The 24,644-nt window shown below is 44.3% G+C and overlaps 1 protein-coding gene across 1 annotated transcript in view; it reads left to right on the top strand.

Moving 5' to 3' along the window:
* Positions 1–21,483, top strand: part of LOC146202809 (nose resistant to fluoxetine protein 6-like) — a 58,029-nt gene extending 36,546 nt beyond the window's left edge. The window contains exons 7-15 of the mRNA XM_084602124.1: positions 5,447–5,540; positions 5,726–5,812; positions 5,992–6,157; positions 8,891–8,973; positions 12,594–12,716; positions 15,558–15,681; positions 16,548–16,737; positions 18,614–18,756; positions 21,202–21,483. Of these exons, the coding sequence (XP_084458250.1) occupies positions 5,447–5,540; positions 5,726–5,812; positions 5,992–6,157; positions 8,891–8,973; positions 12,594–12,716; positions 15,558–15,681; positions 16,548–16,737; positions 18,614–18,756; positions 21,202–21,483 (1,292 nt within the window). The remainder of the gene's footprint in view (positions 1–5,446; positions 5,541–5,725; positions 5,813–5,991; positions 6,158–8,890; positions 8,974–12,593; positions 12,717–15,557; positions 15,682–16,547; positions 16,738–18,613; positions 18,757–21,201) is intronic.
* The last annotated feature ends 3,161 nt before the right edge of the window (positions 21,484–24,644 follow it).

The following is a 24,644-nucleotide window of genomic DNA, read 5'->3' as shown; positions in this document are numbered from 1 at the left end:
TACCATTACTTTCCCTACACTCCTAAAGAAAAGCTGTCTCAGAAAATGAATCCCTAGCAGCTCTAGGTCACATGCCATAGGTTACCAAAAAACTCGATCCTATCATCTGTTTCAATTCTGACCTTTGTCAGCAATGTCAAACATTATTAAACGAAGAACTTCCATAGTTGAAATTCACTTTTCAAAATATGCTGTTTCTCTGTGAAGCTTAAAGGTTCTTAGAAATTAAACAAAACAGAAGACTAAGTTTGAAAGCTCTAATCGCTTAATTCACAGCCAATTGTTAGCTTGACCCACATAACTTGCCACGCCTCGATCCGTTAAAAAAAAAAAAGAACACTGGGCCTGTACTAAAATAATACGTACTGACCTACTAAGGATATAAATATATCTATTACTGCGTTGAAGTCTGCGAATTGTTATAAATAAAATTATATATCACCCCCCCCCCCCCCCCCCAATCTGTGCTTACTCTAAACGAAAGCTTAAAAACCTAATTTTACGCGGAAAGTCGTTGCTTATGGACTGTTCCAATAAAGAGGTAACCGAATGAGGCGACAACCCCTAGCGATCCGTCGCGCGACGCCGCCGCCAACGCCTGTCGTTGTCGCTGGTGCATACCGCACGGAGCGACGGCGCTCAGCGACAGAAGCGCGTTTTCAGCGTTGCTCTGTTACCGCCGCCTCGTCATTCGGTAAGGGGAATGCAATCACGCTATATCCCATTTTCAACACTAAACAGCATGAAGTACGATAAAACACTGATGAAATTTCTTGTAACGCATCGTATTTTAAAGGGTCACAGGGCAGCGGTGCGTTACTATACACTGCGATGCCGACTTGCATTGCAATCAGCGACTTTCTCCTGCTCCTTTCGGAAATTAACAATATCAAGCCACGTTAACCTTTTTCTTTCATTTATTACCCTTCCAAGCTTTTACTGAATTATCTCGATGCACTCATATATATACATGGATCAGACGAAGTGAGCGCGTGAAGGCACCAGGTTCTTCGCCCAAACCGGACTAGGAAAACTAACTTCACACGCAATAAAAAGAAAGCCAGAACGGAAGTTGAGCACCCTAAAGCGCTAAAGCCCTCTGCGATTGGCTGCCTCGCGAGCTGCTTCCGGGCGACACACGAAATTTTCTAAAAGCCCAGAAACCGAGCGACGGCGACGAGCGGCAATGCTTTGGCGGCCCTCAGCCCGTCGCGCGGCATGTCGCCGCGAATTGTCGCCTCATGCGGTTAGCGCTTTAACCTCGAATTACCGGCTCCATGTGCAAATAGCTCAACGAAGAAACGCTATAAATAAAACAGATAGGTAGCGAGCGATCGCACACATCTGATGGAATTTAAAAATGACAGGTTTTATACGTCTACATAGCTTTTACGCAGTACAAGGCCTCTCTCAATATTTGAAATTTGACGGTTATGGCTGCGAGGCCAAGCGGTTGTTTACCTTTGAAGAATTAGTAATAACTCCGCAAAAAAACGCCTTAAAGAGCAGAACTATGTTGCAAAATGATCGGAAAGAGGCCGCGGACAATCGAGGATCACTTTTTAAAACTTAACTAGGTGATAAAAACGCTAAACAATGAAAAATCTTCCTAGAGCATTGGGCGTGCAGTATGCAGCAAAGTAAAAAATGGGTAAACGCTTGTAATGTAAAAACTGCTCACTTATGAAACACAAAATTTTCCGCGAGTATGCGCAAAGCGTTTATAAGAAAGGAATGAAAAAGTTTGTCAACTTACATTGAACATTTCTGGCAGAAAGAACTATTTTCCACGCTCGACGTCGCCAAACAGCCAAACGCCGCCTCTCAGTCAAGGGAGTATCACGTGACACATGAAGCTGCATCACGTGTTTTGTGCACGCTTTCTTTCTTTCTTTTTTTTTTTCAGTCGCGCTGCCACGCCGCGCTGCTCCATCACGTGTCTTGTGGAGTTCGCTTTTTCTTTTTTTTTTCCAGTCGCGCTGTCGCGCCGCGCTGCTCAGACGAAAGGCAGGATTAGTGGAACGCCCAGCGAGCGTCACTTCTGTACATTCGCTATCTTGTGCGTTCGTTCTTTTTCTTCCGGTGGTTTTGTGGGGTGGCTGGTATTCGAGGCGACGCAGAGACTCGGAGTGGCGAGCCCACTTCAGCGATCGTGTGTTTGCTTCCTTCATTGTAATGAAAACTTGAGTTCTTACCGTATGCGGAGCCGCACATATTGAGTGCCTGAGCATGAGTTATTTGCACGCACGCGCGCTCACACACATGCAGCTTTGCAGAGGCGAAAAAGAAATAGCTCGCAAGACTGAGAGCATCATACATTTGTGCTAAATAAACACGAAAAACTGATTGCTGATTTCGTTACTGTTACTCGGAGACAACTTTGCTCTGTGAATATTTTGTGAAACTTTAAACCCATCCTTTTTGCTGTATTGATGACATCACTGCGGTAATACCGTGAAATTGCGCTGTTATTCGGTGAACACATATCTGTTTTCCTTTTCTTTCTTTTTTTTGCTTTTGCTGCTGTTCATCTCTGTAATGTCTGCAATGTTTATGCCTGTGTTTATGCCTGTAATGTGTTAAATGTAAACTAGCTTCCTGTTGAGCTGTCACCTGCTGATGTTTGCGAGGGTCCTCGGCACTCTCAAGCAGTGTGCAACTGCTTTCTCGCTGAAGTGCCCCCCCCCCCCCCCCGTCCTGTTGATTTGAAAACAAAAAATTGATTGATTGATTGATTGATTGATTGAAGGGCGCGTAAATGAAGCCGTCACAGGTTTGATACCGCGCGCTGTCTACGTTGGCTAGCCTGCCCGCTTCTCCTTTCATACCTCCCGCACTTCTAGGGAAAAAAAAAAAAATGCGTGCGTGCGTGCGCACTGCTGTGTGCTTTGCTCGCAGGGCGGCTAGACGCCCCCCCTCCTCCAGCTCGAAGCCGCGCTCTGATGGCCGAGCGCCTCCTTGCATCCTTCCCGCGCATTGGATTTGAAGGACAGCTTGCAGCTAACCTCTCGAGAGGGTGGTTGCGACTAGAACTAGCATAACGTTCCCAATGGATCACAGCGGAAGGATGAATATGTTCAGCTACAGCTGGTCGATATTCCGTGGTTCGGGTCAAGTGCGTGTTAATTGTGCTGTAAGGGCGCTTAATTGATTTACAGAGGTCGGTGCCGCGGACCGCAGGTTGCGCGCTGATATAGTTCACGAGGCTGCATGAACGCTATGCGAAGGCTGCGAGCGAATATGCGTTTTTCTGCTGGCGCATTCTGTGCCGTTATGTGTGTTAGTTCGCCGCCCCCCTCCCCCCCTCCCCAGCCGCCGCGCCGCCTTCTCTCCCCCCCCCTCTTCCCTTACCATTAGCGCGCTTCCTTACCCTACCCTTGCCCTAAGCTCGCACCTCACCCAGACACCACCTTCAGCAAAAACATAACAAACAAAAGCAGAACCTGTAGAGCGCTCGCTCGATTGACGCACATGTCCAAAGGCTGCTGGGTGGTGTCGGGTAACCTCCGCGAGCGAAACATACGATGCGCGCGGTCAGGAACAGATGGGCTAAGATATGGCCGCTGCCTTGACGGGAGCGGCGGCGCGGAAGTGAATAAGAGAATAAGACAATCGCTAACATACTGAGCGCGGCGAGAGAAAATGTCGGCGGCGGGCGCCGATTTGTTTTCATAAGTGGTGGACAGGGGCGTATGCACAGCGGGGTGGCTCGGATGCGTCTGGGAGCACACTTCTAAACACGATCGGGTCGATAAAGAAAAAAAATACAAATTCATTTTTTTTTTTCGGATGAAAATTTGGTCCTTGCCAGGGAAATGCACCCTCCATTTTCCAGTAATTTCGGCGCGTGAGAAGGAAAGCGGAGAAGGGGGGGGGGGGGGGGGGGGCTCGTTCGGTAGCTTACTGTACATGTGCATATACCCAATCATTGTGTGTATGCCAATATATAATTCTAAAGTTTCGCCCATATAGCTTCTGAGGGATGAGCTACGTGGATCCGAGAGTCCAGGGCGTGCGTCTCAGCATCGCGTGATGTAACCCGACAACACCCACAGCGCGCATTCTCCACTGTAAAGTCGGCGGCGCGGTGCGTTTACCTTCCATTTGTGATGTTTTTGTATTTAATTGTGCGAGCGAGCTTGATAAAAGGACTCATTGCGTCCTCAACAAGAGCGGACGCTTGACTAAGAAATGCGCGATGAAGAAAGAGCGAAATTGTAACCAGTTAAATTTTCAAATTATAACCTTATACGTTTTTATCTATAATTCATGCAAATTAATTGTATTAATTTTCCATTTCCATTTCTTTTTTAACAGATACTATTCATAATAAAAAATGTAATTCAAATATGAGTTGCAATGAATAGCATGCACTCGGTCAGTTAATACTATATACTTTCGATCTGAACATTTTTTCTGACATGCCAAATTGCTTCAATATATTTTAATAGCTGTGTATGAGTGGTATAACCAGAAATAATTTTCTAGGGCGTTATACGGCATCGATAAAAAAAATTGCAAGAAAGGCCGAAAGAAGGAGTTCAAAAACTCTCGGAAGGGTTTCTGACATCGAAACAGAGCCCTGGCTACGCCCCTGCTGTATATTGATAGGAGTATATACAGAGAAGTATATTCACCTAACAACTTGCTATGTACAAACTTTATATGAACTGATTTAAATACGCAAAAGTAACCGTGTATGAACTTCGTATTTACACATGTTCATACAGATTAAAAGTACGTACAATATTGATAGAGTCAATAAGGTGTTAATACAGATTCTAAACACTGTTCACGACCATTTTTGTAAGGGTCTGCCTTTTCTTTGTTGATGCTCGAAGCCGCTGGAAGGAGATTTTATCACTTTCACTGTAACGCGAGATGCACGTAGAATTAATTCGAATGATCTCGGCTGGGAGCAACTGCTTCCACATTCCTTGAGATCCTTGAACTGTTGTTGGCGGTTTATCTCAATAATTATTGGCCAGCTTTAAATGCTTGCATGTTTAAACAGCCCTCGACTGGAAGTCAACTTGGTCGTCCCATCGATTTTTCCCGATTGCCAAAATTACTGTCTCATTGTCATTATTAAATGATATTATTGCGAACGGCGTTCATAATGGGGTCCTTGTATGCTGACATCAAGAGCAGTTTTCACAACTCTGTCAGGTTCCAGTGAGATAGGGCATAGGTCCCGCCAGAAAGCGAGCGGTCATGTTCCAGTGACTTGTAGCGTATTATTATCGGAAAACATTACGTACGCAAAAGTTGCCTACAATTCTTACCCTCTTCCCCTAATTAACGATCTCGTTTGTTGAAGAAGTGTTGAAACAGGAGTTTGGATATTAAAGAAAAAAAAAACGTTAAGCGGCCAAGTGTGCCTGAAGCCACACTGGTTAAGCAGACATGGTAAATTGACTTTTGCTCGCCTTCCCCTCTCTTTCAGCAAGACTATCTAATGCATTTCATTATTTTAGTCGCTGGGAAACAGTGATTGTTACCGCTGGCTATCAAGCTGTGGACACCTTTTTCTTCTTCGGGTACGTTTCGTTCCTTCTCAGCATCCCTTGCTTAAGCCCATGTGTGGTTGAAACCTGTAACTAGGTTCGCTATAAATCCTCACCGAGAACATTGAACGCTGGCAGACCGATCAGAGTCACCGTGTTCATCCCAATTGCCTACATATCTTGTCGGTTTTGTATACCTAGCGTATTTCTATTTACAGTGGCTTCCTCTTGTACTACAGTTTGGATAAGCAGACAAAGAACCGGGTCATAGTTGGAGTGTTCGCCATTCTTAAAAGGTTCATAAGGTGAGCCGAGGGTAAGCGATCGGTATGAGGCGCCCTCAAAAGCCAAAATTAAAGCACAGGGCGGATAATTTTGCCGGTAAAAAAAAAAAAAAGCAAATCGCAAAGCATCTTCTTCTCTTTTGTTTTTTAAGACAGCACACTTGTGTTCCTGCAACATACTTTTGCATTTCTTCCTTCAGGGGAACGATTCCGGAGTTCTTCGTCATCATGTGCATGTACATTTTACCCCTAATAGCCAGCGGGCCCACCTCCAAAAACTACTACGGGCGTTTCTACAAGGAAGTTCGAGACAACTGGTGGAGAATCTTGCTACAAGTGCGAAATTGGAGAGAAGACGTGCTACCGGTGAGTGCGTGGAGTGTGTGTGTGTGAGGGGAGGGGGCGGGCGGGGAGTTGCCGTGCAATGAAATGTCAGGAGTGCAGTCAGCCAAAGACTGGTCAAATAAATGAGCAGGAGGCTGGAATAAATACGCAGTGATGTCGATTTTTACTTAAATGTCTACTGAAATACACAAAAGAACTGACAGATGACGCTCTTCCTGTACATGTCTTGTAAATTCTATGGAAAAGAAACAGAGTGTGGAACTATACCGAAAGTGGAAAAGGCAGATCAGGAAGGAACCTTTCTTTGATAACTCAAGAGGCTGCGGTGCCCTACTTTCTAAAGCTAGATTATAGGTACCTTAGAACATGCAGCTACAAAAAGAAATTTAAACATGGCGGTGACACATGTGCAGTATGTGTTAAATCCGCAGAAACAATTAACCATCTTGTGCTCGAATGTGATGGTATCCATCCGGAAGTCGATGCAGGCGCAGTCACTCTTCCTGAGGCCCTGGGGTTCAGAGATACTAGTGGCCGGGTGAATGAACCTGTGGTGGAAGCTAGCAAAAAACGATTGGAAGATTGGAGGCTTAAAAGCAGAAAAGTAACAATAATGTGGAAACAATAATTCAATAAATAGATTGATGATATAGATAACCGATCTAAAACAATAATTAAGATATAGAGGAAAAAACGAGCATGATAACAACTGCTACCACCCCTTTCAAAGGGGACGCTCCTACATTCCATCCATCCATTCCATCCATCCATTCCATCCATCTATCCATCTTATCTTTTTTCCTTATTTCCATCACAACTAGAGCAGCGTACTAGAGCAGTCAAGCCAAAAATTAATCACACGAATTTTGCATCAGTCGCCCTTTTACTTTCATGTTATGTCCTAACTGCCTGCTATAACCACTAAATTTCGCTGCAAAACCTATGTTTCCTTTTTGTTCATCTTGCGATCACCATGACCAGCTCAATAATGCGACGTTGGTTGTTTCCTTCCTTTGATTGGCGTCATAAAACAAGAGGACACTAGTTCATGCCTGATCTCCTTGTTTGCGCAGGAAATTCCGAACGCTGCATGTGCACCTAGTTCCTGCAACGAAGCTTCTAGGACTATACACATGCATGTTTGGGTCCATGTTGTTTTTCTTTTTCATGATGTCTAATACGTTACTGCTCATTGATCACCACGTGGTATTCGCTTGAGACCGCTAAATAGTCTAATTATTTTTTTTTGTCCTCTGTTGATATCTTAGCTTCAACCGTCGAACGACTAGCTATGATGTAAAAGTTCCGTACGACTCCTTTGAAGCACAAAGAATGCTCCAATATAATCGCTGCTTCTTGCTGCACTGGGACTCCATCTCTTGAGGTAGGCTGGCTTTAAAGCTCCAGTGGATCAAAATGACAAAGGGTCATAATATCGCAGCTTTTTATTCGTCACCTGACCTACACGCAATTTTACTTCATAGCCATCACTTAAATGTTGAATTTAACTGCAAGTTATAAAGTGGTCGTAGGCGAATGCCACATACTGATCCGTGTACAGCAACTTGTTACATATCATGCTAAAGGATTAAAAACCCTAATGCAAAACTTAGGCACACATAGTGAAATATACAGAGCGAATGACGCTGATACAGAGCCAATAAGACTCGTTTGAGCCCAGGTTGATGGAAATGGTGTAAGCCTCCGATGAGAGGCAAGCATTTGCTTTTTAAGTTTTTCTGCGCTCGCAGCAAGCAGATAAAATTGCCACTGAAACCAGCGAGCGGCGTTTTGAAAAATAATGTTAAGACAGCTGTGAAGTTATTGTAGGATACTTTTTTATGAACCTGCCAATATATATATATGGTCGACGAATCCGATGCGTAAAAAAATTTTGCTTTTGAATGTTGTCCTGCGCTCACAATGGATAAGACTTACCACTACGCCGGCGTGGATGAATGGTAATGGAAATAATATTATGTGCGTTCCTTTTTTAACCCTGTAGTTATACAAATTTATATCCTTCAGAGCCTGGTATGTTGTCTCCTATTACTGTTTGATTGAAATCCCCACTACTGCTTACAAGACCTAGCAACAAGGCTAGAAGTAGCTTTAATGTAAATAAAATGAATAAATGCTGTTCAAAGGTGCCGTGAGAGGTCAGTAGGGATGAACCGTCTTTGTCTGCGAGAACACGAGTGCCTGAATTCGGTGCTTGCGTTCGTCCCCTCCCCTCTGATCTCGAAAACATTACACTGAGATCCATGCGGGTCTCTTGCGAAAATTTGTTCCAGGCGAGTTTTGCCAGAAGGGTAAAATTTCGTGCGCATTTCTTTGGCTAAAATGTCCGATTCAAAAAAACACACTACGAAAATGTCACCATCAAAAAAAAAAAAGGGCAGTTTCTTCTGTTGCTATTATCCCAAGTCGGTTGGCGGCGCGGCGGAGTAACCTTAAATAATTCGGTTAAGTAGAGCTAAAGCTGTGAGGAAAATATAGGGTGCTGGTTTGTTATCTCTCAATGCACTAATCTGACTTTGTCGTTTCGTATTTATAGTATTTTGACGTTAAATTGTGAGACTTTCAGGTTCCCGCCGCCACCTTGCGAATGCCACGTGAGCTGGTAGATACCTGTCCTTGTTTTTTTTTTTTTTTTTTTCTTGTGTGTGTACAGCATTACAAATAGAACCGTTTATCTTTCCAGTGTGTTTAGCTATAAAGTGCCACTTATTGCGCCTATTCTTATTCTTACAGACTGTCCTAACACACTTCTGGTACCTGTCGGCTGATTTCCAGCTCTTCGTACTTACCGTTATTGTCATACAGGTCTTCAAAACGTGAGATTTGTTTCGTTTTTTCTACCATTTGTTGTTTTTTTCTTGGGGGAGGGGGGGGGGGGGGATTTAAGCTGGTCAAGACATTTTTTTAGTGCAAAAGGGAATGAGCAGGCGCAAACAGTGTAAAAAGCAACACAAGAGAGAGCGTGTTCGAGCCCTCCACACCGCTTGCGGCTGCTAAAAGACTTAGAGGGACGCCCCACTGCTCTTGCGTGCCATAAGCTTGAGAAAAGATTGCACTTGATGAAACCCCGCTCGAGAGGGCTATATCTCAATTAATCTTTTCCATTTGATTTTGATGAGTGCTCACGAAGAAATAGCCCGTCATTTGCCTCTTGGGACGGAAATGTTCTCGCTGCAGTGTTTTTTTTTTTTTTTTTTTTTTTTTTTTTTTTTTTTTCAAAGCAGTAAGTTTTAGAAACTGTAAGCAACCACAAAATTTGCGACACACTCTGTCGCGCATGCGGCGGGACGTGCTTCGATTATAACGAAGAAGATCCGCATTCTTGAATTCCGCTGAAGTTACTGTGAAACCCTAATTGAGAAACAGGCAGTAAAAAACAATATTCGCCGTCAGCAGGGTTTGAAATCAGTCCCTGGCAAAACCATCAGCTTCGTTGGCCAATGCGTTACGCCTCTGCGCCATTTCGGTGGCCGGATTCTACACGTGTTAAGCCGCGGCAGCCACTCGGGCAGCGCTTGCGGTGTCGTCGTCTGTATTACAGCTGAGAAAGTTACCCTAAAGACCCTAATTATGCATCATTCATTGTTATAAAAACATAAAGCATCTTTTAGGCGCTTAGCTAAACATGGCAAGGCATAGCAAAACGAAGCATTTCCATGTAAAGCAAGCTTCCATTCTACGCCTAGGCGCTCACTTCGTCATCGCTGTGCTTCGTTTCTCTCACCCGTGCATTTTGCGGTTAATGTAATCAGGGCCGGCTTGCACGATAAAGTCCGAGCTAAGTCCAGACTTAAATGGTGTCTTTAGAAAGACCAAGCTTATTTAAGACGGCTCGTGTTCCGAACGTCGAACGGTTCGGGTTCATGTTCACTAGAGTGGCTTCCCAAAACGGCCTCAGCAACCGCTTGGGGTATTTTTCCTCGTAACACAATCTTAAGCCGCAAAAAGCAATGGCACGGATTTTACGCAACGCAAAATTGACGGAATGTGTACATCTGACAGCAGGGACAGTGCCAGCGCCTCCCTGTATTTTCCTTATTTCTCTACTTAGACACCTGGCGTCCTTGTGTCTTAACCAAGACAGCACTAGAGTCGTAATCATACAAGCGACTTATTCAAGTCAGGACTGAAGCCCAGTCTTGACTCCAGTCTTAAGCGTCCATACTAGTGGCCTATTCTTTAGACTCCAGTTAAGTCTGGACTTAGCTAAGACAGTCTTAAGATTGTTTGTGCAAGCGGGCCCTGGTTTAGTGACGGACGTCTTTCGTATCAGACTAGATGTAATATTTTTTTTTTTCTCTTAATGTTTTGTCTAGGTCTTACAATTCTTTCCATCCCCTCCCTCTTGTCTGTAGTGTAGGCACTTTCTCAATTTTTTTTTTGTTTGATTCTTCTGCTCTTGTAATTAGTATTGTTTCTCTCCTTGTGAATTTGTGGACCAACGATTACAATGCCATAGGAGACTGCAATTCTCTATGTTCCCCCGAATTTTATTTCTCTCTTGGGGATTGTCCTGTTTACTATTCTACCTCAGTCTCCCTTTCTTTTATGTTTTGGGTTTTGTACGTCTGCCTCTCTCTCCGTACGTTATTTGTCATTTTGTATGACTGTTGTTTTGCTGCTGTTCCCTTCTTTTCTGGTTCTGGTTCCTGTTTTTGTTAATTTGCAGGTCTGGATGGTACCTTGTGGTTTTTTCGTTTTATTCTTCTTTAAGCCAGCGTGGACCACCTTGCATCACGAACCTCTTTTTTTTTATACCTTCTTTCGCTTTTAAAAAGTGTTTATTTTTTTTTTTTATCTCGAGCTTCTGCTCTCTTTTATTTATTTTTAATTGGTTTTAAGCCTGGCAAAGCTTTTACTGGTCCGGACTCCCTCTCCTTTTTGTTTACGTTTTTCTTTTTTTTTTCTCAGTTCGAGAGGACGAATAAAAGGTATAAAAAGGGTTTGAGTTTTACGCCCCGTGCGCACACGTGGCAATAGCAAAGGGATGCCTGCTCATCGTTTTCTTGTCCAGCCCCGGCATGTGAGTTAGTTTCGCGCCGCCAGGGCCACGCCGTGGAGCCTGCGTTTGTGACGCGGTGACGGACGGTGGCCGTGGCGTCGCCACGCCGCCGTGTTTCACGAGTGTAAGGAGACGACCAGGCAAGCAAGCGCGAGTGATTGCGGCTGATCGCGCTTTTCGCTTTTCGCAGATACGCTGCCATAATCGGCGTGTATCTGCGCTGCGTATTTAGCCTCGGGGGACGGCCCATCTGGTGTCTGTTCCGCTCGACCACTCGCTATCACTTCACTTGGTTTTGGAACGGCTATCACCGAATATCACTTACAGTTGCTTGTCTAGCCGTCTTGTGATTCGCGGCCGCTGTCATATATCACTCAGCGCGGCCCCGACGGCGTTAATTGCAAGCACTGAGCAGAAAGGAGTCCGGGAACCTACAAGCAAGCACCGCTTTATTTTGGCCGCACATGCGCATGGGGCACATAACTTTACGTTAGATGGCTCTGACACGCTCCGCTAAGCACTGTCGGCGCGCTCTAGACAGGGCTGCTCACCACTGTACCGTCTTTGCCAAACGTAACCAGGCTACGTGTTCCGCTTCTCAGTCGGGTAGTAGAGAATTCGTACTACTTCTTAAGCTGTAAATATATGTAAAGTAATACCGAGCTCCTGTACTCGCTTCTAAGCAAAATGTGATCCTCTGGGAATCCATGTTGGCTTTAGAATACAAGCGAAAAGCAAAACATGCTGCCTGGTTACGTTTGGAAAAGGCAGTACATCTTAATATATCATTATAGCATGCTGGGCTTCTCAAAGTCAACAATTATTGTTCTTGGTCGATAGCAGTACATTCTTGCAAAAGTTAAATCGGTAGGAGCTTACCCAACAAAGTTCGTGCACCGGATTCAGCATTATCAGATAATTGAGCGCTGTACAGCGCAATAGGCGCGGCTCCCGGTTCAGTTTTTTGTCTCTATAAGGTAGGCAACTACGGCTGCACTGCGCGATTGCAGCGCATTAATTGCTTCACAGCCACTAGTACGAACCAAGCGCTAATACCGTAAACCTTCTCCGAGAGACCGATTGGAAAGCACGCACATCTCCAACCGGTACTTCTCGCTCGCTTCCACCTGGATGCGTAGAATAATTAGGCGCTATTTTTCGCTCCTACGCAATTTTAAGCGAAGTTAAATTTTTTAGTGACAATAAAAATATTTATCCCTGCGTGAAAGGCGAGAGAATTTGGGCGCCACGACAAGGATCAGAAATAGAACGACGAACGCAAATCTTCTGACATGTGATCTTGAGCAACAAAATATGAGCGGTAATGAGTTTTCTATAAGTTTAGTTCTGCGCATGCTTTGTTTACTTGCACTCAATAAACCCCCCACCCGATCAGGGAATTTAGCGACGTCTATTTTTCTTATGATTTTTCAGAAAGAAAAGGCTCGTCGTTGGCGCCTTCGCTGTGCTGTCACTCGCATCTTGTGCATTTACTGCGTGGAATATTTATGGAACACACATGCTTCCGTTCGAAGTGGCAGTTGTGAACTCATTGACGTAAGTGATATAAACACCCAAGCTTTGTTATCTACTTTAATTGCGTGATCCATCATTTAATTCACATACCATAATTTCACCTTTGCTGGCAAAGAAAAAACTATTTCTGAGGTTACTTAGATCACGCATTCGTTGCTTTTAAGTACAGCAGCTTGTAACCAGAGCTTCGCTCAGTCTGTGGGTCGTTGGCCAAGGGTCGAAAATCAGAGGACTTTACGGCTAATGCAACTGCACAACGAGAGTACAACTTTATTAGAAGCAAATATGGTGCAAATATTTAAAATGCTTTTCTGTACAACTTTTAGAGTCCTAACAAAAAAATATACAAGCACGTTCAATAAACCTTGTTTGCTTTATGCGCTCCCACTTCCGCCGTTTTAAAGGCACGAGAGTTGTGCGTCCTTGTGCAGGCAGCTCGACATTGGAATACCCATGACAAATTGCGTCAATTAAATTTCTTATTCTGCTTTTCTCGCGGTGACATGAGCATAGAGGTAAACACCTGAAGCCACTCTGGAATGAAAATTGCTACTATAAAATTAAAATTTAAATAAGAATTGAAAAAATTAAAATTAAAAATTCCCGCACTAAAATGGAATGTAAAATCTATGACTCAAGGTAAACTGGATGTCATCAAGCGAGAAATGGACAGATTGAACATTGATATTTTGGGTATCAGCGAGCTCAAGTGGACCGGAATGGGAGAATTTAACTCCGGCGACCATTATGTCTTTTATTGTGGGCACGAATCCAAGAGAAGGAATGGGGTCGCTCTCATAGTAAACAGAAGAATGAGCAAAGCAGTGCTAGGGTACAACCCCAAAAACGGCCGAATGATTTCACTTCGGATCCAAGGTCACCCTTTCTACATAACAGTTATCCAAGTCTATGCACCGACCACTACTGCTGAAGAAGCCGACGTTGAGAGATTTTATGCTGACCTGCAATGCCTTTTAGACCGCACCCCATCATCAGACGTCGTTTTTCTCATAGGAGACTGGAATGCTAAGGTCGGGAGTGAAGAAATATCCGGAATTATAGGCAAGTTCGGTCTTGACGAGCCAAATGAAGCTGGGCAGAGGCTAGTAGAGTTTTGTCAAGAAAACAACCTGACCTAAGCGAATACTCATTTTCAACACCACAAGAGGCGCCTGTACACATGGACTTCACCCGACGGTCTGTACAGGAATCAGATCGATTATATTCTTTGCCGGCAGAGATGGAGAAGCGCTATACAAGCAGTAAAAACAAGGCCTGGGGCCGACTGTGGCACCGATCATCAGCTTCTTGTTGCCAAAATTAGGCTTCGATTGAGGAAAACGCAGAAAACTAGAAGGCCTTTCAGGTATGATCTGGATCAAATTCCATTAGAATATGCTGGGGAAGTGAGGAATCGATTTCAAGAATTAGATCTAGAAGACAGAGAGCCCGAAGAGATGTGGACTGATGTTCGTGATATAATACAAGAAGTTGCTACTAAGTAGTTCCAAAGCAAAAGAAATGCAAGGAAGCAAACTGGTTATCTGAAGAGGCTTTGCAAATAGCTGAGGAAAGGAGGATGGCAAAAGTTATGGGGGAAAGAGAAAGATACAAGGTTCTCAATGCGGATTTTCAGAAAATAGCAAGGAGAGATAAGAATGCCTACCTGAACATACAGTGCCAAGCAGTTGAGGACAACAGCCAATTAAGGAACACAAGAGCTCTGTATAAGACAATCAAATATATCAAAGGAAGCTTCTGTGCTAAGCTGGGCGTGATAAAGGACAAACGAGGCAAAGACCTCACTGAAGCCTCAGAGATAAAGAAGAGGTGGCAGGAGTATACAGAAGAACTGTACAAGAAGAACCTGAATGTGCAAACCCAACATAAGACAGTTGTGATTACTGATCTCGAGCCGGGCATCCTGAAGAGTGAAGTTGAATGGGCCTTAGCCAGCCTTGCTAAGAACAAAGCTAGCGGAATTGATGGCATTCCAGCTGAGTTGCTTCAAAACCTCAACCATAACGCTGTTAACATTCTGCATACATTATGTCAGAAGATTTGGACAATCCTGCAGTGGCCACAGGATTGGAGGAGGTCAGTTTACATCCCCATTCCAAAGAAAGGCAGTGCCAAAGATTGTTCCAGCTACCGCACGATCGCGCTTATTTCGCATGCTAGCAAGGTGATGTTGAAAATCCTCCAAGGTAGGCTACAGCAGTATGTGGATCGGGAGCTTCCGGACGTGCAAGCCGGGTTTCGCAAGGGCAGAGGAACTAGAGACCAAATTGCCAACCTTCGCTGGATCATGGAAAAAGCAAGAGAGTTCCAGAAACCCATCTACTGAACAATTTCCTGTACCATGAAAGTGCGACCTGCAATAATCCTTATTCTTTATTCCTCGTGCCATATTGTACTGAGGGATAATCTGCCCCGCCATTTGGAGAATAGTGTGTGGCTCGACAGTTCTGGGAACAAGGTCGAATCTGCATATTAGGAAAAAACAATTTGGTAAAATACCGAGCTGAGAGTATCTGCAATAAATAAATTACCCTGAAATCTGGGTTTGAATTCGCTTGAACGAGGGCTTTGCGCTCATTGCGTTGAGGCACGCCCGCGCGGCAGACTGGATCGCTGTTCCTGCGGAGCTGGTTCGGGCCGTATTCCGATTTGTCTAAAGGCGAAGCTCACGGTGAGGCCCGTTCACATGATGCTCGGTCTGCGAAAGAAAGCATGGATTCAGACTCCGCTGCGTACCGTCTAGGAATAGCATTGACTATAGAAAAAGCAAGAATTGTATTATACATAACACTGTCTGTTTTAATTTTCATGTTTGTTTGTTTGTTTTTATTTCTTTATCAGCGTTTATATGGACACGCATAACTATTCCTACGTCCGACCGTACTATCATGCAGTCTGCTTCTTCTCAGGATGCATCACATTCGTGATGACGAAGAAATATGCGGAAAAGACAAAAATCTCCAAGGCAAGTTCAGCAACACCGCTTCAGCATGCAAGTAGGCTGAATAAGCACCGCTTTTCGGGTTCATAAAGAAAAACATTGAAGCTACTTTTCTTTCCTAGCTGTAAATTCCCAATATATTATCAAAGCAGTACAGTTTTGCACAAAACTAAATGTGTTATTGATCGGCTGTCACATTAGAAGCTTCATTACGTTCCGCTGTTGTGCACAATGTTTCCCGCCCGCCATCACAGTGCAAAGCTTTTGGTAACCCACGAAAAGTTCGATTAGAATACACAAAAGTTTACCTGTCGACGAAAGTAGAACACAGAGCTAATAGCTTACTTATAGAACGCATAGCTAATGCAGCTAATAGTGGCCTAATCGCTTGAGCATCGCATCGAGGGGGATGCGCGGGGTTCGATGCCCACCTGTGGGTACGCACCGATGGTACGATGGGAACAAGCTTTCTCCTGGCTGAGTTCCCGGCTGCTGTGGTGAAATGCGAGGAAGTCGGTTCTTTGGCCCCACTCTGTGCACACGAAAAATTCCTTCTGCCTTGAAGCTCCTTGGCAGAGCGGTCGATCTTTGCTTCGCTAAAATCAGTCGTCATGATCAGAAAGCGGACCGGCAATTACCATAGCGTAGCGTAGAGAGTTGCGATCCTAACAAGCATGAAGTCGATTTTAGTGAAAGAAAGACTACCACATTGAGGAAAACTTGTATTTACGAGTGTAAGGTTAAAAGACGACACAAAAGGTTAAGCGCAATTGTGCTTAATCGTCAGTGTCGTCTTATTCTTAGTTCTCGTAAATGCAAGCAGAGCACAAATTTTGGATGGAGGAGCCCTGTAGCAATATTTGGCTGTCATGTTATACATTGCTTTTCAGCTGCTACAAGCCAGCTTTTGGTGTATCGCTGTCTTCTGCGGCCTCTTCTGCCTCTTTATGAAGCACGAATGGTACCGGACAGATAATCCGCATTCTGAGATGCTGAAAATGCTGACTGCATTTTGTGACCGAATACTTTGGTCGGTTTTCATATCCTGGATCACTTTCGCCTGCTCAACTGGAAGGGGAGGTAAGATACTGCTGCTGTCAGAAATCCTAGATGACTCCTTGCGACTTTTCGCAATACCATTTCTTCGCAGATGCGACCGCTAGCAGAATATTTTGTTTTTTTTTTTTTCGCAATTGAAATGCTCCTTTGCACTGTCCTCTTATGTTTTAAGATTGCACTTATATCGCTCAACTAAAGAACAACGATGATTCATCTCTTGCGAAAGGACGAAGAATGCGCAGCTTGTGTCTCAAATCAAAGGCAAACAACTGTGACGGTGAAGACAATACGCTGTGCAGGGTGCGGCCGTGCGGAACCGCAAATTCTTACGTTGCCCAGAACTCCCATATGAAATTAATTCTTCCCTTGAGACATTTTCCCATAATATTAGATCATGAATCGCAGAGACGAATCTTCTGAGAACAAAAATGAATGCAGAACACGTCATGATAGCGGGAAAGGCCGCGTTCACCAGGAAATCCGGCGTCGTCATCGGTATCAGCTTTGTGAGCGCACAATCACGAGAATGGCGCTGACAGGGGATAGCTGGCAGCTGACATGACTGAGCATTGATTAGACGTGTGTTTGCCTGACATCAACTTTGGCAGCAGCTGTCAACTCGTGCCTCTCTGCTCATATGGGAGGGTGATATCAGAATCAGCCTGCCAGGACCTTTGCATTCACGTTACTCCTAGGCCACGCAGGCACATTCATACGGATTGGTTAAAGCGGGGCCTTGTATGTTAGCTGGTAGCCTACGCTATCGCGTCATAACTTTAAAGGCGTAGCTTAAGCGTCCCTCATAATTTTCAATGCTCATCTAAAAATTTATACTGAGTTTACTTTTAGCTGCCAATAATGACAACGCCACGTATGTTACCAAACGGGAAGTCTCTCTTCCGATTCTGAACTATCCGCCCGCCACCTCACAACTCCTCCGGACAGGTTACATGTGGAACCTGAGTTCTCGGTTATTTGCCCACGACCGTGCTTATGGTCTGAAAAGACTTCTCGGCACTCCCAGTGCTTGATAAGATCTTTATACGTGTAACTACAATCACAACTACAAGTGAATCCAACCACTTGCAGTAGGTCCCTCAATAAGGTGTACACGAAATATGCAGGCAGCCAGAGCTGGTCTCTTTTCTTCATTTGCCTTGCTGATTCTATTTGCGAAACTTAATATACATCCTTCAATTTTTCATTCCAGCAATAAGGCCTATATCTTTTTTTTCAAGTGATGTTCTCAAGGGCGGCTCTTTATTTGGTCCAGCTTCGATTAATTCACCAGGTAGCTAGCAAATATTAAAAAAAAATGGTCACAACATGAAGTTCGCATGACGAGGGAGAGAGAAAGAACACAATGGGAAAAGTTGACTAGTATTATTTGCACTTGTTAATGAAGTAAAACTTGCTGCTGGGCTAGTTGGTTCATGATCGTACGGGGAAACGTAAGGGCAAAAAAATACAAACACAAGAGAGGAGACAGGACCACGCGCTACTGGCGACTGATTCTTTTATTGAAATCCACACACAATATATAGGGACATATATTGTACGGAGCCGATAGGTGGTGTGACAATGTCCCTATATATTGTGTGTGGATTTCAATAAAAGAATCAGTTGCCAGTAGCGCGTTGTCCTGTCTCCTCTCTTGTGTTTGTCTTTTTTTGCGCTTGCACTTGTTCTCCGGCGTTGTTCTTCAAAATAGGCGTTGTACAAAATTCCAAATGAACAAAAAAAGAGTAAAAGCAGCCGTCTTTCCGTCTATGTGCATCAGAGCCCGCGTGCTGACTCCTACAAGCTAACTGACGAGTGCATGTGCTTGTCAATAGAAGTGCCTACGAAGATTCGTCGTTGCAGTCTGCTGCAGTGATCGAAACTTTTTCTACTGCAGGCCCCCTGTCCCATTTCTTGTCGTGGGCGGGCTTCATTCCCCTGAGCCGACTGTCGTTTGGTGTGTACCTGATCCACTATCCCGTCCTCGAGGCCTCCTACAGCATCGCCAGGGAGCGCTTCTTTTTTTCTCATTACACCATAGTGAGTGCCACTACCTTTCTCTGGCATTTGCCGTAGCGAAAGCTGTTGAGCCCCTGCACCCACGGTTTCATATTTTCATATTGAGAGAGCGTGGCATTGAGATATACGCTCAAAATATTATTAAAGCAATGAGAATTACGCAGTTCCGCCCTTCTGAGATGAATCAATCATTGGCTTTACTTACTCAAAAATTAGTAGAAAAAAGCATGAAGTAGAATTTATCACCCTAGTTAATGAGGAATAAATATTCGACTGATGTTTTTGGGGAATTATCTTTTTTTTAAATGTATTTACAAAAAGTGTGACGTGCTAGGTATACGAATCGCTCGCTTCCAGTAGCGGAAAGGCAAAAGAGAAACGAAAAGCTGCTGCGCTTTTAAGGTCACCCATTTACAAACCAAAGCAGAACTGAATACTGGGCGAGTTGGTGAACGATGTTCAGCATTATGCACTGCGCGGAAAACGAGAACAGAAGAAGAAATTCGCATATACAGCGCTTGCTTTTTCTACGCATGTTTCTTCCCCGGTCCTCGTATGTCGCGCTATACAAAATACTAACCAAAACTCTATTATTTGCTACCACGTCTGCAAAATAACAGGACAAGCCACATACTAGCAAGGACGTTATTGCAAGCTAGTTGGTGCGCTTCTTAAATCCGACCTATACTGGCATATCTTCATGAATTATATTCTGGTTCTAACGTCCAACAAAATCGAGGTGGTCTTCAGAGCACCGAGCCACCCATTCTGGCGAACTGCATGTCTGGGTAAACTAGTATTTACCTCTGGATTCCTCTGGTCTAAGGCGAGTGTGCCGACCGAGCGACCTAGCTCCTGAGTCGTGCCACAAGACCAAGAAACCTAATGTTACTCTTACGTATTCTGACTAAGCTAACCGAGAACCGCCGGCCCTTTATGAAACAGAGTAGCCAAGCATTCTTCTAAGACCAATTGAACCCGCAGAAGCCTCACATGGCTAACATGTCCAGACAAATCGCAATCTGGTGGATGTTCCACAGATATCAGTAGCGGTCTGCGTCACGGCACGCATGACGGAACGTGAAAGAAAATTTCTATGAACCGACTTTTAAATTGTACTTCATTGCTCATAAGAAATCTAGCTTTATAGCACCAACAAAGTCAGATATCTAGAACTGGTGACGTTCTAATTCACGTTACTTCAGATATCATTCGAGGAAATGCAACAATAATTTTTATGGTGCACTTCAGCTCATCTTAACATAACCGTATTCTTTTAGTTTTGGCGCCAAAATGGGATTCTAGCGTAAGTAAACATTTCAGAGATTTTTTTAGCACCTGTCATAATAACATCGGGATACCAGTCTTGGCCATCCCTACAACATTTTAGAAGCCCTTAGAAATCTCGTCATAATTTTTCAATTAATATTGTTTCTCCATTCCCAATCCGCTTTGGATATGGCAGGGTAGTTGCACGGCATTCATATTATATCTGTGAAATACTTGAAAAATGTGCGACTATAGCCGATTGGATTTGACCAATGAGCCAAAAATGCGTTGATTAATGAAGCTTCAATCGTGTTTGAAGCTCACTAGATATCCCATTATAGTTTTCATTATTTCTGCGCGCAACTGCTATGTTGACGTTGCTGCACGCTATCGCGTAAAGCTTAATTTCAGAAGTGTTATTGCAAAATCCTATAACGCGAGCAAACCTGAGTAAATCGTTTGCATGGACACGGTTTCCATAGAGCAGGTTCTCGACTCTAATCAGTGCAGCAAATATGAAACAGACGAAACAGATATGGGTGTATCAAAGGCATTTCCTGTTTGCCGGTGCCACAATCGCGATGGGCTGTGAAGCTTGGGTCCATTCCGTTTTCTAGCGACCCACCGCTACAGCGACTGCTTCCTGACGCTTAAGCAATAGCATTGCCGATTCGAATGCAGGCGCTTGCTGAGTTTCTAGCCAGGTCACCGGAGGAAATACTGTGCCTAGGGTGCACTTCTTAGCTAGATGCGTAGGCTTTTAAAATTGTATACATATGTGTGTGTGTGTGTGTGTGTGTGTGTGTGTGTGTGTGTGTGTGTGTGTGTGTGTGTGTGTGTGTGTGTGTGTGTGTGTGTGTGTGTGTGTGTGTGCGTGTGTGTGTGTGTGTGTGTGTGTGTGTGTGTGTGTGTGTGTGTGTGTGTGTGTGTGTGTGTGTGTGTGTGTGTGTGTGTGTGTGTGTGTGTGTGTGTGTGTGTGTGTGTGTGTGTGTGTGTGTGTGTGTGCGCGTGCGTGCGTGCGTGCGTGCGTGTGTGCGTGTGCGCGTGTGCCTGTGTGCGTGTGTGTATTTGTGTGTGTGCGTGCGTGCGTGCGTGCGTAACTTTTATGACTTACAACAACAGGGCACAATGTTTTGCTTCAGACTTAGTCTTGCATGCTTTGACCATCAAAGCTTCCGTCTCTTCTTTTCTTTCTAGGTGTCGCAGTTCCTCTGCGTGTTTGCGTGGTCCAACATCCTGAGTTACTTCCTATCCCTCGCTTGCGATGCACCTGCTGGTCACTTCACGAAGCTGATCTTAATGGGCGCGGCGTCGAATCGCGACAAATCTGCTGTCAACGACGGTGTTAGCAAGGGCACGAGTGCACTTAGAAACATAGGTGAACCAGAGGGGCCCCGCCATTTTCTGAATGGTGTCGCTGACCGTTCCGAAGCTCATATTTCCGGCGGCGACCCCACTGCCATCAGCTGCAGACTTTAATGTCCACGAAACTGAACACCAAATAAACAAACTATTTTTGATCAAATGTCTTTCGTTCCGCGCGGTACATTTAATTGTACATGGAAAGCTCGCAAATAGACATAAAGCCGAATATAACGCCTTGGACGCAAAGCTTCAGCATAAAAGCAAGATCTCCCATAAGGTCGATAGAGAGACAGAGAGAAAAACTTTGTTGCTATAAACAAGTGCGGGAGCTCATCTGAATAGAAGAGGCGTCTGACATTGAGCGATATTGGCATCCATATTTCGCATAACAAGGCGACAAGATGCGCTATAGGGAAATCATTGAAAAAATTCATTGACTCTTGGTCTGCTAAAATATGTCCTTTCGAAGGTCTGCAGTTAACCGCTCTTATTTCAGTTCTCTAAGCCGAAAAGTGGTGACGACAAAGCTAGGTACGATCCATCCTTAAATTAATTTATGTGAAACATCCGTTTTAAAGAGCGCAAAGGATGAAGTGACTGCCACTGTTGGACGGTGTCAATCCCTCAGCTCGCTTGCTGAACCGCCTGTTGCCGCCGTCTTACAAATGGAAAAAGTGCAAGCGAAATTCCACGATAACTCTGGCGCTTGAATAAGTTGTCTTGTTCCTTAAGAAGTGAATGACACACCCCTACATCTGGTACCGTCAACGATAAATGACTATATACGTGTATGGTTGCGCTATCGATTGTGCCGTTTATACGAGTGGTATGGTCGATCAAAATTAGTGGGCTTGGAAAGCTTATCTCAAGTGTCACTCAAGGATAGCAAACACGGTGGTCACAGAATAACTGACCTAGCCATAGACTGTTTCGATCAATGCGCGGTCATCCCTCGGTAGGGAACTCACAGCATTAATGAATATCCCCGAAATTGCTTTCCGGTTTGCAGAAGCCTTACTGCGCCTCTCGTTACTAACTCGCTGCTGAGTGCACCCTATACGGTGTTGCCAGCACGTGCACTGATAGGACCTCGTCTTAAGCTTCATGTGCGATCAAGATCCGTCTGTTACTTGCCATCCGCATCAAACATGACAGACCTGAACTTGTAGGCGTGCTATATAGATCATGGTTTAAAAAGTGTGGAATCATGACGTCCCACATGGTAGATCAGGTGGTGAACTCCATTATGTGGGTGGTCATGGGGTAGCTAAGAAATTATTTAGCAAAGTTTTAGCTATGATCACGTGACTTGGCCGCCATCTTGAATCTGAGAGCGACAGAGAAACAGGCGAGAAACGTAATAAGAGCTAAAGTTCTTAAATTTGCCTAATAAAGGATCCAACGCACCATTTTAGCTTGCGCGTGTCTTGCATATTGTCTTCTGCGGACGCGCAGTTCCTGATCCTGGCCGCGAAGTCTCATTTCTCTTCATCGCGAGCTCGCAGATTAGGGTCCTTTCACCGCTGACGCTTTCCTCCGCTAAGGCGGCGTGCAACTCACGGCGTGATAACTTGAATGTATCGAGGTATTGACGCTAATGCCGATTAATGCAGCGTGAATAATCTACTAACAACTGCATGGTAAAACAAAGTACTCGACCAGAGTGGCAGGCGGCATGGCTACACAATTGTAATGTTGATGCTGCGCCTAGCGCACGCGTATACACATGAGCGCATTGGCAAACACCTTCATCCCCTTCTTTCGCGACTTCGTTTTCTTGCGCTATGATAAGCGCTCTTTTACAAGCGGTGAATTGAATCACTCTTTTTACAAATCACTTTGATTAGCTGAGAAAACAAATTCGTATTTATATCTCCACAGAAAACTTTGTCGCTTTCTTTTTTTCTTTTTTTCTCTTTTTGCACACCAAATACCTCCACCTTTTTTTCTTACTTAAAGCCTGATATTTTCATCTGTTTGCGCCAGCAAGCAGTTTTATCTCGATCGTGTTTATACCCGCTTCAATTCGCTCTCTATATATAGTGACATGGGTATTGAGGAATAAAATTACATCGCCCCCAGCTCCATGGATCAGGCCTCCCTGAGCATGATGTCTTCGGCGGACCTGACACGCACTTAGAGTGGTCGGAGTTCGGCCTAGTGGGTAATCAGCTCCAGGTTTCATATATAGCGCACAACACAGACCGGACACAACTCGATCGCTCCTGTTGTGCCCCTTCTGTGTTGTTCGCTATGGAACTTCAAGCTCCACCCGCACCCGCGATTATTCGCAATACAGAGAATGTTGACACGCACGATTTAGTTTACGGTTACGACGTGATACGTTATCAACCACACAGAGTGCTCCTAATAGTTGTCGCTGTAATAAAAAGAGAATCTCCCTACCCCAAAAACCCGTTACCTCAGCATCTCAGTCTCAGGTTGAAATTCGCGTTTCCCTTCACTATGGAGTTCCCCATAGCTGATGTCGCTTAGGTAAGTTACACTATAAACCAACCAAACCACAAACGATTTCATCCCAGTCTCATTCTGCATCCAACGTTTTCTTCTCACTAAACCAGCACGGCTTTCGCAAGCATCATTCGCGTAAAACGCAGCTCGTCATCGCATTTACCAACGATTTATTTTCCATTTTAATTTTTTATATTAAGTTTGCAATTTTAGCAATTTCACCACAGAATGTATGAAATCATAGAATACTTTTCAAGCTTAATTTATACTATAACACGAAAGGGACGGAATGTGTTTTTGCAGGTTCGTACTCAGTATCTGTTACAAGTTACAACAAATTACTGTGACTCGCGAGTTAGTATCACCAGTTCTTGAAAGCTGTTTACTAGCTCCTCGTCTTTTCTTCATCTTTATCTGTGACCTTCCGGATGGCATTCGCCCAAAAATCAGGCTTTTCAATTATTATTTTCTGCAATGCAAGCAAATATCAGCCCATCTGAAGCAGTTACTCCTCAGTCTTATATTCATAACATCTAAACTTGGTTCCTCATCTGGTCTATGAAACTTAATGCAGATAGGTGCAAAGCAATGCGAGTAACACGTACGCCAAACCATCTTCATGCATCCATTTCCTTAACTATCCTTTAACTTCTGTCTTACTTTGGCGTTCATGCTGCCACCCCATCATAAAAGATACAAGTTGATCATTTTAGTAGTAACGCTGACCGCATGCTCGGTTTCATCCATCGCATCTTTTCTCTTGATCCTATATCTCCTGAAAATTACTTCTTTATAATTTGCAC

This window comes from Amblyomma maculatum, chromosome 1 (genome assembly GCF_055883805.1).
Source record: "Amblyomma maculatum isolate TAMU_Amacu chromosome 1, ASM5588380v1, whole genome shotgun sequence".
NCBI lineage: Eukaryota > Metazoa > Arthropoda > Arachnida > Ixodida > Ixodidae > Amblyomma > Amblyomma maculatum.
Note: the sequence above shows the minus strand (reverse complement) of the source record. Positions and strands in the feature narration are given on the sequence as shown.